At 56.4% G+C, this 17871-nt stretch overlaps 1 protein-coding gene across 8 annotated transcripts in view; it reads right to left on the bottom strand.

Moving 5' to 3' along the window:
* The window catches only part of AGAP3 (ArfGAP with GTPase domain, ankyrin repeat and PH domain 3), a 58295-nt gene that overhangs the window by 24200 nt on the left and 16224 nt on the right, over positions 1-17871 (bottom strand). For 7 of the 8 annotated variants that reach the window (XM_063726203.1, XM_024250314.3, XM_063726204.1 and 4 more), the window contains exons 2-8: positions 3325-3383; positions 2995-3082; positions 2729-2814; positions 2408-2549; positions 1844-1978; positions 1558-1685; positions 44-202 (exon numbers count right to left, since the gene is read on the bottom strand). In XM_063726203.1, coding sequence (XP_063582273.1) covers positions 44-202; positions 1558-1685; positions 1844-1978; positions 2408-2549; positions 2729-2814; positions 2995-3082; positions 3325-3383 — 797 coding nt within the window. Of the gene's footprint in view, positions 1-43; positions 203-1557; positions 1686-1843; positions 1979-2407; positions 2550-2728; positions 2815-2994; positions 3083-3324; positions 3384-4537; positions 5543-17871 lie in introns of those variants that run through there. The other variant, XM_024250313.3, reaches the window with a different exon arrangement.

Genomic DNA, 17871 nt, shown 5'->3' with positions numbered 1-17871 from the left:
TGCAGCAAAGGTGGCTGGGCGGGGGAGGAGGGCGGTCACGTACCGTGAAGATGTTGGAGCGCCGCTTGGACTGCTTTCGGATGGGTGTGGGGGTGGAGGAGGCAGCGATGGTCTCGATGCGCAGCTCCCGCTGGCTGATGCTGGGGGTGGAGGGGACTGAGGACGAGTAGTCGCTGAAGGCGCTGCCGCCGCCATTCGTGGCCTAAGGACAGAGAGGGCTGCTGAGGGCAGCTCTGGGTCAGGGGGCAGGACGGGCACCAGGCGGGTGCCGGGAATCCCTGTGCTAATGGGGGCCTGGCCGGGGCTCATGGGCAGCAGAGGGGCCACTAGCCCCTACAGACGGTATGGGGGGAGCATTCACCTGGCCTGGAGGCCAGCAGGATCTACTGTCACCTTGCCAGGGCTGCCCCACTAGGACAGCAAACCCTCGTCCTGGGGCCCCGGCAGGAGTGCTTCTCGCCAACCAGGGAGCTAAGTCAGAGGCACAGGCTGGTAGGTGGGAATCAGCTGCAGGGCCTGGCAGTGAACAGACTGGAGTCCTGACCTGCAGGTGGTCTGGAAGGAGGTAGAGGGTCACCCCGGACAAACTCTCACATTCAGGTATGTATGTTTAGAGTGCAGGAGGCCAGGAGGCGGGAGCCGGAGGTGGCCCAGGGCACCGCGGCACGTTTCTAGCATGCCCGTGGCAGGGAAAGGGATTCCGGGACAGCTGGGGCAGAGAGAACAGAGCTATGACTCCCAATCAGAGTAAGGTGTAGATGTGGAACAGAGAAGGGAAAGAAAGAGAAAAACACAGAAACCACACAATGGAGAAGCAACAGTACGGCAGCTCCTCCAGGACTCAGGAAACATGCACGGCACAACCAGGTGGTCTGCACCGCAACTGCCCTCACTAGAGCGTGTGGCCTGCCTGGCTGCCTCCCTTGAACCCTAACCTGTGCAAGAGGTGCTTGGATCACTGCCCCGCCACAACCTGCCCCTCGGGACAGGGACCACTGCAGAAGTGAGCTGCACAAGCCCCACTCTGTTGGTGTCGGGCGGGGCTGCTCAGAGACAGTAAGAAGGACACAGCCCTCCTCCTCCTTTTTCCCACATGGGAATGCCGCCACCTTCTCACAGCCCTAAAGGGAAGGGTCTCTGAAATGCAACCAGGCTGTCACCGGAACGCCAGCTGCAGCCAGGGCAGGCCTTGGAAAGATGATGGCCATTGGCAGAGGTAAAGTGCAGTGGTTGCTGCCTTGACCATGCCATCTGTGGACAGCCCAGGACTTTCAGCAGAGGGCACCGGGGTAGGGAATGCAGGCTGTGGAATGGTGGAGAGCAGAGGGAAGTGGGGATTGCAGCGGGAAGGGGCAGGCACCATGGGGCAGGGATGAGGCCAAGGCTATGGTGCCGGCTAAATGGAATTCCAACCAATGTTTCCAAGCAACATGCAAGGCTGGGAGGCCAGAGGAAGGTGGACAGGTGTGAGCAGGAGGCCAGCAGAAGTGGCAGAACGCACAGAGGCAAGACAGACATGGTGGGGACAGGAAGGGCAGGGCGGGGCGCAGGCCGAACCTGGTTGATGTGCACGGCCGGGATGGAGGCAGCGGACACTGCCGAGTGGCTGGGCGAGTTGGGCAGTGACTTGCAGGGCCCGATGGCCAGTTGCTGCTTCTTTCGCAAGGCCACTACCTTCTGGGCCACTGCAGGGGACAGCAGAGTCAATTATACCCACTGGAGAGAAGGGAAAAGCCTGGCTTAGCACCTCCCCCCAGACACACAGCCTTGCTCACTGGGAGCCTTCCTGTCGCCAGCACTGGGGCCGCGGCTGCCAGTGACTCCCACCCAGCACCCGAGTTACCGTCCTGGAAGACACGCTCCACATTGAGCCCGTAGGTCGCGCACGTCTCATAGTAGGTGCACCGCTTCAGATCTGTGGAGAGCTTGCGGGCTCTGCTGTCGTCGATAACCCGGGGATTCGCAGCGCTGATGGCATCTGTTGGAGGTGGGAGGGCGGAAGTCATTCAGCTTTCGGAGAAGCTGGGGTAGTGTGGTGGGGGCATTTGGCCCAAGGGCAGGTGGGCAAAGGGCCTGGTGAGTGGAACACACAGCACCAAGAACGCGGGTGCCTGGGTCTCATTTCAACCCTGCCATGGCCTCACTGAGTGCAAACCAGCAAGCACTTAAGCTCTGAGCACGTTTATTCATCGAAAAAAATACAGACCTGCTAGTCACAGGGACAGCAGGTTTCAGTGGGGGCAAAAGCCCTCAGACACGAGCAGCACGGAGAGTGCTGAGGGTCCCGGTCAGCACTGGGAAAAGAGTAGGGGCTTGGGAGCTTTCTCACACCTGCCCATCCCTGCCCCCATGCATCGTTGCCCGGGGCTTCCTGCTCTCTGCCAGCTCCTGCAGGGCCCCGCCTCACCCTGCGTGCCCACAAGCACCATGGGCACCTCGCTGGCGTTGCGGAAGCTGCAGAGACGCAGGAAGTAGTTGTACACCGTCTGGAAACTGATTTCATCCTCCAGGCTGAATACAAACACCACTGCATCCACCCAGGCAGCAAACTAGGGGAGACCAAGTAAAATTAGCACCCGCAACTGGACCTGGCAAACTCCCACGCAGGGCAGGTGGACTCAAGTGGACCCTTCTCCCTGGACATACCACCTCTCCCAGTCCCAACCAGCAAGCTCGAGAAAGGGCTCCAGGCACAGGGGTGGGCCCTAACCCTGGGCAGGAGCATCACCTGGAGCTCAGGGGGGCCTCCTTCATCTCGGATCAGCAGCAGATAACTCTGGCCATCCACCACAATCTCCTTCTTAAACCGTCCCCCTAGGACAGAGCGCGCAGTCAGGTCCAAAGTGTGGAGAAAAAGCCCAGGGGCCAAGAAGAAATCTACATGGAGGAGGTAAGAGGACTGGAAGGGGGCTGGAGACCCCCCACCCAGACCCTGTGGGCAGGAGCTGGAGGAGTGGCTGGCCTCAGGGCCCAGACTGGGCCTGTGACGCTCACCTTCAGGGGACTCCTCCTGGACATAGGTCCCCGTCAGATAGCGGTGCACCAGGGCTGACTTCCCGCTAGACAGGTTCCCCACTATGCCCTGCGGGAGAGTAAGGGGTGAGTGGGTCAGAGGGCAGAGGGCATGAGGGAGAAGACCCAGCAGAAAAAGCAAAGCAGCAGCAGGAGGGAGAAAGGCCAGGGCTGAAGGGGAGGAGAGAGGGCAGAGAGGGCCAAGCTGAGCAGAGAAGGGGACAGAAGCCGGAGAAGCAAGGCCCAGGCCCGTGGCACCCAGCCTCGCCCCCCGGCTCCAGGCCACCTGTGCTGCCCATGGGCCACACTCACCACTTTAAGCTCCGGTACGGAGCGGCTCAGCGTCCACTCCTGGCTGTTCACAAACGAGTCTGCGGAAGACAGAGCCGCCCCGTCAGGGTGAGGGTGGCACACACACCTGTCCCAACCACTGCTGCCTGTGTCACCTATGATGCCCTCCCCAGGCCCAGGCCACTGGACAGCAGCTTCCTCCACGGGACCCCCAACCCTCACCCCTAGTTCCCTAGGAGGCAGTGGGAAGGTTCTTTTTGAGTGTAGCAGAGTAAGGATGATCTTCAGAACAGGACTCTGAGGGCTGTGGGCTCAGTCCCCCTGGGCTCGGCCCTGTGTCCTTCCTCCTCTTCCTGCTCTAGCAGGTTTATTGTCCCCCCCACCAAGCCACACCTGGCCTAGTGCCCCTGTGGCCCAAATACCAGGCCCAGGTTAGAGGCCACTCCAGCAGGTCTCAGAACAGACCCAAGGGCTGGGCACCTGGTTGGGGGGCAGACTCCTGCAAGTAAGAACAGCGCACCCTGGCAGGGTGGGGCCACCCACCACATTCCTGAGCCGGGTGAAGAGGGAGGAGCCTGGCCTGGCCCTGTTCTGCCAGGGGCAGGTGGATAGGGAGCCATCTACCCCACCCGCCTCCTCTCTAAGCTCCTCCTTAGCAGGGAGGCCGCCTCCTGGGCTCCCTTTCCTTCAGTCTGTTCTCAGAACCTGACTGGCAAGTCCCTTTACCCAGAGCCCTCCGACAGCCAGGCCCCCATCTCCGTCACCTCCAGGTTCCACATGCGTGCTCGGGCTAGCTCTGGGAACCCCTCTCTGGCTGGGCAGCACTGCTTCCCTCCCTGGCTCCCAGAGGCACTGTCACAAGTTTGTGTCAAAGAGTAGTTATGACGACCAGGTCCACAGCAGTCCCTAACCTCATGCGCAAGGGCAACCGGAGGCGAGCGCGCTGCCCCGACAGGAAACTAGGAAAGGTGTCTGGCCTAGCCCAGAGCCCTCTGACTCTGGTGAGTCTCCTTCCTTTCCTGGGTCGCACCCGAGGGCGCCCCCTCCGGCCCGTCCTCCCTGGCCACTGCCGAAGACCCCAGACGCCAGGCGCGGACGGCACTCGGGCCAGACCCCAGACCCCGCCAGCCCCGGACGCGCGCGGCAGCCCGCCTGCCCTGGGCGCGCCCGGCTTTTCTCCCGCGAGCTGTTTTCTGCCAGACGCCTCCCAGGCCCTCCGGACCGGCCCCCTTACCGCTGGGCGCGCGCAGGAGCTCCGGGGCCGCAGCCGCCCGACGGCTCCACAGCGGCGGGGCGGGCGCGGGCTCCCTCCGGCGGAAGCGGCTGGTGAGCAGCCTCCAGAGGCCGGCGGCGGTGCGGGGGCGGCCGGGCTCCGGCGCTGCGCGCGGGGCGTCGGCGCCCAGCAGGTCGCGGCGGCTGGGGAAGGCGCCCAGGGAGCTGGCGTCGCCGTCGCTACGGGTGCGCGCGCGGGGCGGCCGGGCCAGCAGCCCCGACTCGGAGCGCCGCACCTCCTGGCCGCGGCGCAGGCGGAAGCTGAAGCTCTTCCTGAGCGCCGCCAGGCCGCGCCGGGGCCCCTCCGGCCCGCGCCCGCCGCGCAGCACCGGCCAGCGCTGGCTGCTCCACAACGCCGCGCCGCGCAGGAAGCCTGCGCTGCCCGCGCGCCCCAGACCTGCGCCCGGCGCCTCGGCGGCCGCCAGCTCCAGCCGGTTCACCTCCAGGAAAGTCATGCTGGCCGGCCGGGGCCGCGGAGTCGGCTCCCCGCGGGTGCGGCTGCGCCGGGTCGGCGCGGGGCTGGACGCGGGGCTGGGCGCAGGCGAGACGGGCGGTCCCGAGGGCGCCTGGCCCCGGCGGCCGAGGCGCGGGCGCAAGAGGCCGAGCAAAAGGCCGCGGGCGCCGGTGGGCGGCGGCTCCGGGCCGCCCGAGCACACGCTCCGCGGCCGCGCCGGCTGCTCACTGGCGGCGCAGAGAGCGGCCTGCAGGGCGGCGGCAGCGCGGCCGGCCGGGGCGCCGTGCAGGTCCAGCGAGTCGCAGACGCTGTGGGCGCGGCGGCAAGCGGCGGGCCGCTCCCCGGGACAGCTGTCCCCCTGCGGCCAGCCCTGCTCCATGCTCAGGGCCGGCGGGCGCGGGCCAGGCCCATGGCGAGGGGCACGGGGCTGGGCCCGGGCCGGGGCCGCGGCCGGGGCGCACGGACCGCCGGCCTCTGGGCACCTGGTGTGGGCCGACCGAGTCTCTCAACTCCTCCACCTCGCGGCCGGCAAGCCCAGACCTGGAGAGGCCGGGAGCCAGCCCAGCCCGGAGAGAGAGGCGGCAAGTCTGGCCTGGAACGCCCGGGAACGGCGGCGCGGCGCGGGGGAGCCGGCCTGCTGGGGCAGCCCCCGGGAGCCCTCGAAAACAGGAAATTCCAGCCCAGGGCTCCTCCTAGGATCCGGCAGGTAGGTGAGGAGCTGTCATTACGAGCAGGCCAACTAAATAACAGTCCTCAGTCCACCACACACTGGGCCCCATTTTGGAGAAAAGTGGGCCATTTCTCATTCTTCAAAGGAAGAGCCAGAAGAGCCAACAACACGAAGCCCAGAATTATGACAAGCCTGAGTGAGAAGTCAGAGGCAGCCATGCCGGGTCTGCGCGTGTGTCCTTGTCTGCAGCACGCGAGCTTCAACGAGGTGGTCCTGCCTTAGTTTCGGCTCTGACATTCTGAGGTCGAGAGTTGCTGGCTGCTAGGTTTCTGTTGATGACTGAGGCTGTCTTCTTTGGAGATTATAAAATCCAGAAGATACTCATCTGTCTGGACTGAGTTAAGCGTCCTGCCTAAGGGCAGCAGAGAAGTCAAACATAAACTCCGCCGCAGTTCTGGGTGAGTGACTCACTTCTGAGGCCCGGACCTCTCCAGGCCCCTGCTGCTCACTGGGTCTCACCTCCTGTCGGGATGATGGGCTGAGATCAAGTGGTAGCCTGCGGTACTGGCTGGAGCCTGACGTTCTGTAAATGAAAACACTCCTCCAAGCTCCGAGGCCCTTCCAATTCATGACTGTGGGCTGCCCGGACACCTAGTAAACCCAGGGCTCACTCAGAATTGGGGGCAAGAGCTCCCCGGCTGTGATTGACACTGCATGGTAAACATCAGTCCTCTCCCAGGCTCTGAAGACCAGCCAGTTTCCCGTCATCCATAAAGTCAGAAACCACTGGCTGCCTCAATACCAGCCGCAGATCAGTAGAAACCAGTTTAAGTAGTGGCAAGGGACGAGGGGCTTGCATTTCCTTTAAAAAGATAATACTGCCCACTTTCCACCACCCCTAGTCCAGCCCAACTCCCAGTGTCCCTTTTAGCTTTAGAATTCCATGGACCTGGTCAGAGCTAAGTGGGAGATAAAAGTGGCACATTCCTGAGGGGCTGGGTGGGAATGCCTAACGAAGGCAGGGCCTCTCCATCCTAGGTGCTCCCTGCAGAAAAGAGCGCTGGAAATTCCCAAGTCCTGGGCTGGATCTCCCAGGCCTGCAGAGGCCCTGGTGGTGAGTTTGTATTTCCGTGGGACTAGTTATTAGCGTCGGTGAAGACGGCTTCTTCCTGTATGGGATGCATGTTCCTCCCACAATGGAAGTACCGGCAGAGGGGCCCTTCCCAGGTCCCCAGGCAGGCACAGAGACAAGAACACAACTCAGTGAAGCCGGCCAACGTCACTGAGCTGCAGATCAAAAGGAAATGGATTCTGCCTTGACCTCCGTATCTGCGTGCATCTGCTCTCTCTCTCACGCACAACAGGGAATGGCTGTTCCACCAAAGAATAAGGCTGCCCACTCACAAGCTCATCCTGAAAGCCAATGAAAATGCAAGCAAAGGGTCGGGCGCGGTGGCTCACACCTGTAATCCCAACACTTTGGGAGGCTGAGGCGGGCGGATCACCTGAGGTCAGGAGTCCGAGACTAGCCTGGCCAACATAGTGAAACCCCATCTCTACTAAAAATACAAAAAATTAGGCACCATGTCTCACGCCTATAATCCCAGCACTTTGGGAGGCCGAGCAGGCAGATCACTTGAGTCCAGGAGTTGGAGACCAGCCTGGGCAACATGGTGAAACCCCGTCTCTACAAAAAAAATATGAAAAATTAGCCAGGCATGGTGGCACGAGCCTGTGGTCCCAGCTACTTGAGAGGCTGAGGTGGGAGGATCGCTTGAGCCCAGAGGGTCCAAGTTGCCATGAGCCAAGATGGAGCCACTGCATTCCAGTCTGGGCCACAGAGTGAGACCCTGTCTCAATAAATAAGAAGCAAGCACAGGGCAGCAGCTATGGGAGCCAACCTCTGGAGACAGAGAGGGGATGGGGACACGGTACCCGACAGGGGATGGATCACTTTAGAACCTAGCTGCCTCTTTCAGTGGGAGAACAGTAGACTGGGAAAGAAGGGGGTTAAGGCCCCAGCTGCACACATGCTGGACACACACACACACACACACACACACACACACACACCCAGCTGCACACATGCTGGACACACACACACACACACACACACACACACACACACACGTCTCAGGGAAGGCAGGCAGCAATCCCAGCTGCACACATGCTGGACACACACACACACACACACACACACACACACACACACACACACACACACACACACACACACACACACACACACACACACACACACACACACACACACACACACACACACACACACACACACACGTCTCAGGGAAGGCAGGCAGCAATCCCAGTCCCCAAAAGAACATCTTACAGTCTCAGAAGATATGTAAGTCCCACCGCACCTGCAGAATCAGTCCAAGGAGAAAGTGCCACCTGGGTCAACTCCCAAACCCAGAACAGCTTCCTCTTCCTCACCTGGCTGCCTCCTCCTTCCCAGTCCTTTTCCCCAGAAACCTTTCCTGACCCGGAGAAACTAGACAGGGAAGGGCACCTGCTCCCACATAAATGTCTCAGGACATCAAGCCAGTCAAAGACCCCAAAAAGGAGAACAGCTGCAGGCACACACCTCTTTTCCTCATTGGTTCAGCCCAGGGTCAGAGATAAGGTCTCTGTTCTGCCTGATAAGATTCTGCTCCAAAGACACGCAGCAAACACAGCTGTGCTCGACACAGACAGCCACTACCTATTGGGCCCGAAGGAAATTAGGACAACCCTAAAAAGCTCCAGGCTGGGACTACACGAACAGTACTGAAATCCCACAACACAAGCCCTCACGTCAGTTCTCTGTTTATTAAGGCCACCGGAAACACTGGACTGAATTTGCCTCTGAGGGGCTGAGAGGCTCCGTGGGTGTTTCTGGGGGACTAAGAGGAAATCTCACAAATGCCCGCAGTGTGCATCCTGGGGCAGGACGAACGCAGCCTTCCCCAGAGCCAGAGAGCACAGAAGCCAGGCTCAAGACCCCCTTCCGTGGACTACCTGGACGTCAGGAGGAAAAGCTGACTCTAGTTATTCCCAGTTCCTGTGCTAGCCTGGGCCTCGGGTGCCCGGCTTGCGTGTGCACATGGGGTTGAGGGGCCGGGGGGGGGTCGTGACAGGGAGAGAGAACACCCCTGGGCAGGTGTGAGGTGTGAGACCCTGCCAGAAAGAGAAAGCTGGTCCTGAGGATGTGGGAACTGGTCACCTCCAGGTGTGTGTTGCTTGATCCACTGGTGAGCCCTGGCTGTGCCCGCTGCAGCCCACGTGGCCCACAGGGAGCTGGCAGATTTCTTTCGAGGAGATGAGGGAGGATGGATAAGCCTTCTCCTGAAAGCTGGAGCTTGTGGCCAGCTCCGCAGGGCAAGGCTCTGGCTTCCTCCAGCAGCCAGGTGTGGTCCCAGAACCACCCTGGCCCTCCCAAACAGTCAGGCCCTTCTTGCCCACAGGGTGGCAGCAAAACATCTTCCTGCAGCTGGGGCTTAGGCTGCGGCCCGGAAGGCTGGCGGGATGCTAGGGCTGGCCACAACCCCGCCACTGAGCCTGGGAGGCAGTGGGGGCCACGCCAAGACCCCTTCGCCCCCCAGGACTGGCTGGTGTCCAGCAGGCTCTCCAAGTTGGAGCTTAGGGAATCAGAGGAGAAGACGGGGGGCAGGGGGAGAGCGCTCAGGATGCCTCCCCAGCGGGGCCACAGTCCTCCCTAAGTGTCCTAGCAGCTGTCCCGAGACAACTCGAGTTGCTGCAGCAGCAGCCATGGACCTAAATTCCACCCCCAACAGCTCCATTCCAGCATCCCCCATCTTCAATGGCACCACATGAGCTCTGGAGCCGCACAAGCCAAAAGCCTGCTAGTAACACCCTCCATTCCCTTCCTTACCACTCCCCCAGCCCAATCCATGTCAGTCCTGCTGGTGCTCCCTCCTCAATGTGGCCCAGATCCATCACCAGCTCCTTTCTTCAACTCAAAGGCAAGCCACCATCCTCCCGGGCCTAAGCACCACATCAGCTTTCTAGGGGTCTCCCATCTCCAGCCTCCATCACCACCACTGCCAACTGATTTCCTTTAGAGCTGGGGTGGACCTCTTCAAACCATAACCTGGTCACCTCTCAGCAAAGCCCTGCAATGGCTCTCCAGCTGGCGTAGAATGGCACCCAAACCCCTATTCTGTTCCAGTGCCCCGTGTACTCCTGACTACCTGCTTGCTCTCACCTGACACCCTCCCCAGGACCCGCCTCCATCCCCATCCAGCCTTGACACCTCCCGGGCCTCTGCCCTGCTTGTCCCTGAGGTCATTTGGACCATGGCTGAAGCATCCCTTCCTTGGGAGGCTGACCATCTCAGTGACAATGCTCAACATCATCTAACACTTGCCACTGTCAGCAAGTGCCCCCACAACAGAACTCTGCCAGGCACATGAAGGTGGCCATGATTCCCCGAGTGAACGAGTGGAGGTCTTTGCTGAGCATGCACTGTGCTCCCGGGGCTTTTGGCCTCTTTGTGGGGAGGAAGGCCTAAGAGAGATGGGCGCTGGCTGGGCCAGTCTTTTGAGAGAAGTCATAGGCAAAATAATCTGCCCAGGCCCCAAGTTGAAAGGCACGGCGCACCCTGGAGTTGAGAAAGCTGGATTCAAGTTCAGCCTCTGGCCCCTATTAGTGGGTGACCAGCCACGGTCTCCTTAATCTCAGGTCTGTCTGTAAATTAGGGATGGCCCAGCTTCCAGCTAAAGGTGCTGTGCAGGCCAGCACTGTGAGCATGGAGGGCCGCATGGTGCCTGGCGTGCAGTGGGCAAGCAACAGAAGGAGCTGTTCCTATCGCACAAGGGAGAGCCAGAGTGGACGCTGGGATTACTGAAACCAGCCCTCCTCACATCAGAAATCCAGGCAGATGCGGTCAGCCCATGAAACCTTAGCAGCTCCCCCTCAGCTTGGCTTTGATTCCTGGGCTGGTCCCTCCACCTCCCCTCTAAGAGACCTCAGAGATAGGGAGGACCCTGGAGAGCCCTGAGTCCTAACCCCCAGGACCTCAGAATGTGACCTTATTTGGAAATAGGGTTGTTGCAGATGTAATTAAGATGAGGTCATACTGGAGTAGGATGGGCCCTGAATCCAATATGACTCGTGTCCTTATAAAAGGGGGGAATTTGGGCACGTCGACAGACACCAAGGGAAGTCAATGTGAAGAGATGCAGGGAGAAGACGGCCATCAACAAGCCAGGGAGAGAGGCGTGGGGCGGATCTCTCCCTAGTGCCTTCAGAGGGGGCGTGGCCTTGCCCACACCTTTATCTCAACATCTGGAATCCACAACTGTGACACAGTAAACTTTTTGGTTTTTGAGACAGGGTCTCCCCGTTACCCAGGCAATCACAGCTCACTGCAGCCTTGACTTCCTAGGCTCAAGCAATCCTCCTGCCTTGGCCTCCCAAGTAGCTGGGACTTTAAGCATGCAACACCATGTCCAGCTATTTTTTCTTTTTTTTTTTTAAAGAGGTGGGTGTCTCACTATGCTGCCCATGCTGGTCTACAACTCCTGGGCTCAAGCGATCATCTGGCCTTGACCTTCCAAAGTGCTGCGATTACAGGCGTGGGCCACCGCAGCCATCGAGGAAGACTTAGGTTGCTTCAAAGCACCCTGTTGACAATGGTTTATTACCACAGCCCTAGGAAGCTATGAGCTCTCCAGAAAAGCTAGTGCATACTGGGAAGAACACACAGGTGTTTTCTGAGGAGGTCCGAGTCCCCTTAATCCCCGCCATGGGTTCCAGGTTCAGAACTCGTGTTCTGGTTCATCCTCTCTTTTAGAGATGAGGGCACTGACACCCAGAGAGGGGAAGTCACTTGCCTGCAGTTACACAGCCCAGCAGTGACAGAGCCTGGGCAGGGCCCAGGACTCCAGAATCCCAGGCTGGAGCTTGGGCCTCTAAGTCATCATTTCACATTATTTTTTGAGTGCTTACTAAGTGCATTCAGGGTAAGCAGACTGAAGTCTCTACCCCACCCTGCCTCAAGGTGATGCGGCTGGCAGTCTGGACTGGCATAGGACCCAGCCTACATCCCTGGGACCCTCCGAAGGCTGCTCAGAGGCCCGGGGATTCTGCCCCATCTCCAGAGGTCAGGATGTCGGTCTGAGAGCTCCCCAGTGACTTTGGTCCTCTCCTCCCCAGGGAAAAGCTAAGGGAGAGAAGGCGGCAGAGGTGCCCGTGGGGGTGTGGGTGGCAGAGAGAGCCACAGGACCGAGGGCAGTGCAAGGAGCAGGGAAACAGATTACCCCAGGGTGGGGGTGGGAATGGCTGTCATTCCAGCCGAAAATGGCCTTTCGACACCAGGCCGGTGACATGGCGGTATTGTAGTACTACAGATGGTACTTGAGAGTAGTTTGTTTTCCTGTCTATCCATGAGCTCTGTGCTGGGCACAATGGTGGACAGGACAAAGGCCCTCCCCTGAAGATTCGGTCCCTCAGCATGTCCCCCATCCGGCCTCCTGGCTTTGTCCCATCTGGCCATGTTCTAAGACCCTGGGAGTGCCCCTGACGCCACTCCAGCTCTGACCAGCAACAGCAGCTGTGGGCTTGGCTCTGCTTTCTAGCAGCTCCTCCCTGGAGAGGAACGCGACCAGCATGTGCCACACCCCCCAGCGTGGGCCGGTGCCATGCCAGGGGATCCTACACCTCACAGCATCTCCAGCCCTCCCGTGGCCTGAAGGGTGGGGGCAGGAGGTGGGCTACCACCACAGGGTGGGACAGTGGGGGCTCCAGACTCAGAATATGAAGCGTCGTACGGCCGTACGGCCCTGTGCTGTGTTGCACCTTTTCCTCATAACTTTTACCCATCGCCTACACTTCCAACATTTAAAAATGTTGTTCTCTCTGAACAGGCATCCCAGCTGCAGTCCCACGAGCTAGAGTTCTGCCTCTTCCAACCCAATGAGCCTCTAAAATGCATTCCAAGTATAAGATTCATTCCCTTTCAGCAGCACCAGCCCTTCCACTTGCCTTTATATTTTTTACAAAAGTAAAAAAAAAAAAATTTTTTTGAGACAGGGTCTCATTTTGTCACCCAGGCTGGAGTGCAATGGCGCCATCACAGCTCACTGCAGCCTTGACCTCCTGGGCTCAATCGATCCTCCCGCCTCAGCCTCCTAAGTAGCTGGGACTAAAGGTGCGCCACCTCGCCCGGCTAGGTTTTGTATTTTTTTCTAGAGACCGCTTTCACCATGTTGCCCAGGCTGGCCTCCCAACTCCTAAGCTCAAGCAATCTGCCTGCCTTGGCCTCCCAAAGTACTGGGATTACAGGCATGATGGTCATGCCCGGCCCCAAAAGCAAAAATTTTTTTTTTTTTTTTTTGAGCCGGAGTCTTGCTGTTGTCGCCCAGGCTGGAGTGCAATGGCACGATCTCAGCTCACTACAACCTCCGCCTCCCGGGTTCAAGTGATTCTCCTGCCTCAGCCTCCCGAGTAGCTGGGATTACAGGTGCCTGCCACCACACCCGGCTAAATTTTGTATTTTTAGTAGAGACGGGGTTTCACCATGTTGGCCAGGCTGGTCTCGAGCTCCTGACCTCAGGTGATCCACCTCCCTTGGCCCCCCAAAGTGCTGGGATTACAAGCGTGAGCCACCATGCCGGGCCGCAAAATATTTTTATAAACAGAAGATGCAATAAAGTGTTCAAATCATTGCACTAATTTTGCAGGACTGATGTGGAGGAGGTGTGGAAAACAGCTGCTGAAAGTGCAGGTGCAGACGTGCAAAGGTGCTGCACTGTGAGGGGTGCTCTAGGCAACTGCAGGTAACAGTGCAGCGATTTTTTAAAAGATTCAGACAGGCTGAGAGTCTAGCGGACAGAAGTTTAAAAGCACCTGAGAGGCCAGGTGTGGTGGCTCACTCCTGTAACCTCAGCACTTTGGGAGGTGTTCAAATCCTGAGCCTGAGGCGGGCGAATCACCTCAGGTCAGGAGTTCGAGATCAGCCTGGCCAACATGGCGAAACTTTGTCTTACTAAGAATACAAAATTTAGCTGGGCGTGGTGGTATGTGCCTGTAATCCCAGATACAGAGGCTGAAGCAGGAGAATTGCTTGAACCCAGAAGGAGGAGGCTGCAGTGGGTCAAGACTGTACCACTGCACTCCAGCCTGGGTGACAGACTGAAACTCCGTCTTAAAAAAAAAAAAAAAAAAGCACCTGAGGCTGGCGTTGCACGCCTGTGGTCCTAAGGTGAGAGGATCACTTGAACCTGGGAGGTGGAGGTTGCAGTGAGCCAAGATTGTGCCACTGTCCTCCAGCCTAGGCAATAGAGTGAGACCCTGTCTCAAAAAAATAAATAATGTAATTTAATGTAAATTTTTGCAAAGACTCTTTTACCAGCCTGAAGAGACAAAAGGAAAGACCTCACAGCCAGATCTGCTGTGTTTTGAGGAGTGATTTTCTTTCTTCCCCTTGAAGAAGAAAAAGCTATTTTCACTGGTACATTTAAAGTCCCCCAACTATGGGGAGATACCAATTCTGGACAAGTGCCACTGCAACACAATGCTCAGAGTACCTGAACTTTTCAATTCTGTTGGTGGGGCAGAAATTCACTGCTGGCCACTGACAGGTCTGTTTCATATTTCAAAGGAATATTTGGTGCTACAAATAGGAACTGAGAGGTAAACTTATTAAACCCATTAAACCTGTGATTGGTTGGTGTTTTCCTGTCATTTTTAAGAGACTAAATGTGGGGGGCAGACGTCAAAATACTTGTACAATTGTGTGTGTGTGTGTGTGTGTGTGTGTGTGTGGTGTCGAGGGGGGGCGGAATGGAGGGGTTGGAGACAGGCTCTGTTCCCCAGGCCGGAGTGCAGTGGTGAGATTACAGCTTACTGGAGCCTCTCCCCTCCCGGGCTCAAGAGATCCTCCCACCTCAGTCCCACAAGTAGCTGGGAGCACAGGTGTGTGTCAACCATGCCCGGCTATTTTTTTTTTTCTTTTCTTTTTTTGTAGAGACGGGGTTTCCCTATGTTGCCCAGAGTGGTCTCAAACTCCTGGCCTCAAGTGATCCTTCCACCTCAGCCTCCCAAAGTGCTGGGATTACAGGTGTGAGCCACCATGACTGGCATAATACTTGATTTTTTAAAAAGTCAGATACAAATTTGTATGTAACAAAATTGTATGGACCTGTATAAAAAATACAAGAAAATATCAAAATAATGACAAAATGGTGACAGTGGCTGCCTGCCTCTGGTTAGAATTACTGGTGACTTCTTTTATGTTTTTCTGCAGTAAGTGTACATCACCCTGTTTTCTGAAATGTTTACAGACGATATATTACTTTGTAAAAAGAAACAGAAGACTGTCTCCCCTTGGAATGAGGAGGGGAAAATTTTCTGAGTCAGACTCTGAGGGAATACAAAGGAAGAAAACAGGCTGTGACTAGTATAAATGTGCGCTATGCCAATCTTTTTTAAATTTTATTTCGGGGTATGAAAACATTCACAACATGCTCAGAAAACCACTGTTTTGGCCGCATGCCCTCTTCCCTCTCCTTAACACAGATGCATCCTGAGTGACTGTCTTCCCAGCTCCTGCTCACACTGCAGTTCACACCAAACTGCCCAGCCAGGGGCACCTGGGGCCCTTCCCAGGCCACTGGGTGGGCTCTGGCTTGCTCCGGTGGCCTGGCTTCATAGCATCTCACAGTATGAATGTTCTGTCCGTTCTTCAACCCTTCTCCTGCTGAGGGACACTCACGTCACTTCCTTCTTTTTTAGCTACTACAAGCAAGGCTGTAATCAATACCTGTGTGCCTATGGTGTGTTCTTCCCGAGGCATGTGAATGTTTCATGTGAATGGATAATGCCCAGTTACTTTTCCAGGTTGGTCGTAGCAAGCCCTTCTCCTGCTCTCCACCAGCAGTGGGTGAGGATGTCCGTGCAGCCTGTGCGCCAGCAGTCTGCTCTTCCAACTGGGGAACCAGTCCCTGGCGCTTCTGATGGGCACGTCCCTGATTACTAGTGAGGTTGCGCCTTTTCATGTTCATCAACAACACAAAGCATTTCCTCTTCTTTCATTTGTCTTGATCCTACTCTGCCTGTCTTTCTTTTCTTTTTTTTTTTTTTTTTTGGCCTGTTTTTCTCTTGGGTTTTTCAAATCGTTTTCTTAATCTGCAGGAGCTCTCCGTATAGCTGGCATGCGAAGCATGTATCCGGCACATGTGCACTGCAAGCAGGTTCTCCTGCTTTATGACCCAGAAATGTAATTACATTTCTGCTAGTTTTGTAACTGGTTATAACATTTGAACAACAAAATCCATGACACAAGGGCAACACTAAAGATAAGAGGTGGGGAGATGCTGTTCTTAACAGAAGAATACTGGCTAATACTTACAGAAAGACTGTCGGGTTTACGGCCACCTTGACAACCCTGATATCACCAACTCAGGCAAAGATCACTGATGGACACTAAAACCATCAGGTGAACAGTTGTGCGGGGCAGTTTATTTCGAGGGTGTGGAATGATCACCCCCACAGACTACTTACTAATTACAGAGGGAGGAAATGAATCTTCACATTAGAGAGACCCAATCCTCACGCCCCCGACGGCACTAAGGCCATGGTCCCGCGGAGGAACAGGGGGTGTTCCTGCTGAGCTTCCAGATCACAGTTCAGTTCAAAGACCCCACAAGGGAGAAAGGAACAAGAAAGAAAACACCCAGCGCCAGCCAGCCCACGGTTCCAGGACTCGGGCCTTCTACAGGAAAATGGGTCCTGGCCCTACAATAAGTCCATCTCATGGAGGAAAAGGTATCACATTGGATCCTGCTCCATCCTTATCTAGGAAAACAAAAAAAGCTCTAGAAGACCTTTCAAGCATCGCTGGGGAAGTGTGGTTATGGGTCAGCTATTAAATATTAGGGAATTCTTCTGACCTTCCTAGGTGCTATTCTGGTGTCATGGTTGTGTAGAATAATGTGCCTATCCTCAGGAGATGCCTGCTGAAGAGCTTGGGAAGATGTGTCAGTGTGTCTACAACTGCTGAAAAAAACATATGTGAGCGTGAGACAGTGACAGAGAGCCAGCAAATGCAGTAAAATGTTAATAATGATCACATTTTTAAATGCTGTCATTTTTCAAAATAAAAAGCTGGGGGTGGGGGGAATCTGTCAGTCTGTTCCTCTATAAATTCTGGGTTTTCTGTCCGCTTAGGAGGATCTCTCATCCCCAAGATTAGACAACATTCTTCTAAATTTCTGCTCTGTTTTTAAAGGTCTTATCTTTTTCCCTGTGCATAAAGATAGCAGCACAGGCTCCAAAGCCAGATTTCCTGGGTACAGGTCCTGTCTCCACGATTTGAATGAGCAGCCTTGGGCCATTTCCTTTACATCTTTGTACCTCAGTTTCCTCATCTGCAAAATGGGGTTAATACTACCCTGTAGGGATGCTCCAAAAATTGCAGGAATACGAGAAGGGCATGTAAGCACACAGGCAGTGCCTGGCACGGTATGAGAGCACTAAGAGAAAGGCATTCTTTCTTGTGTGTGTTTTTCCAGAGGCAAGGTCTTGCTAAATATAGTCCAAGCTGGAGTGCAGTAGCACAATCATAGCTTACCTAACTGCAGCAGCCTCCCATGTGGAGTACAGGCGTGTACCACCACACCTGGCTAATTTTTAAAAATTTTTTGTAGAGGCTGGGTGCGGTGGCTCATACCTGTAATCCCAGCACTTTGGGAGGCCGAGGGGGATTGCTTGAGCCCAGGAGTTCGAGACCAGCATGGGCAACATGGAGAAACCTCGTCTCTACTAAAAATAGAAAAATTAGCTGGGTGTGATGGTGTATGTCTGTAGTCCTGGCTACTTGGGAGGCTGAGGTGGGAGGATCACCTGAGCCTGGGATGCAGAGGTTGCAGTGAGCTGAGATCACACCATGACACTGCGCTCCAGCCTGAGCCACAGAGCGAGACACTGTCTCAAAAAAAAGAATTTTTTTTTCTTTTTTTGTAGAGATGACGTATCACCATGTTGCCTAGGCTGGTCTTGAACTCTTAGGTTCAAGGGCTCCTCCTGCCTTGGCCTCTCAAAGTGCTGGGATTACATGCGTGAGCCACCGCACTACCATTCTTTCTGAGATAGCAGATCTGGTCCTGCTGTCCCTGGCTTAGAACCTGTAACTCCTGTCACCCGCAGCAGGAGC

The sequence above is a fragment of the Pongo abelii genome, chromosome 6 (assembly GCF_028885655.2).
Source record: "Pongo abelii isolate AG06213 chromosome 6, NHGRI_mPonAbe1-v2.0_pri, whole genome shotgun sequence".
Classification (NCBI taxonomy): domain Eukaryota; kingdom Metazoa; phylum Chordata; class Mammalia; order Primates; family Hominidae; genus Pongo; species Pongo abelii.
The sequence above is the reverse complement of the archived record's forward strand: the minus strand, read 5'-3'. Positions and strand labels throughout refer to the sequence as shown.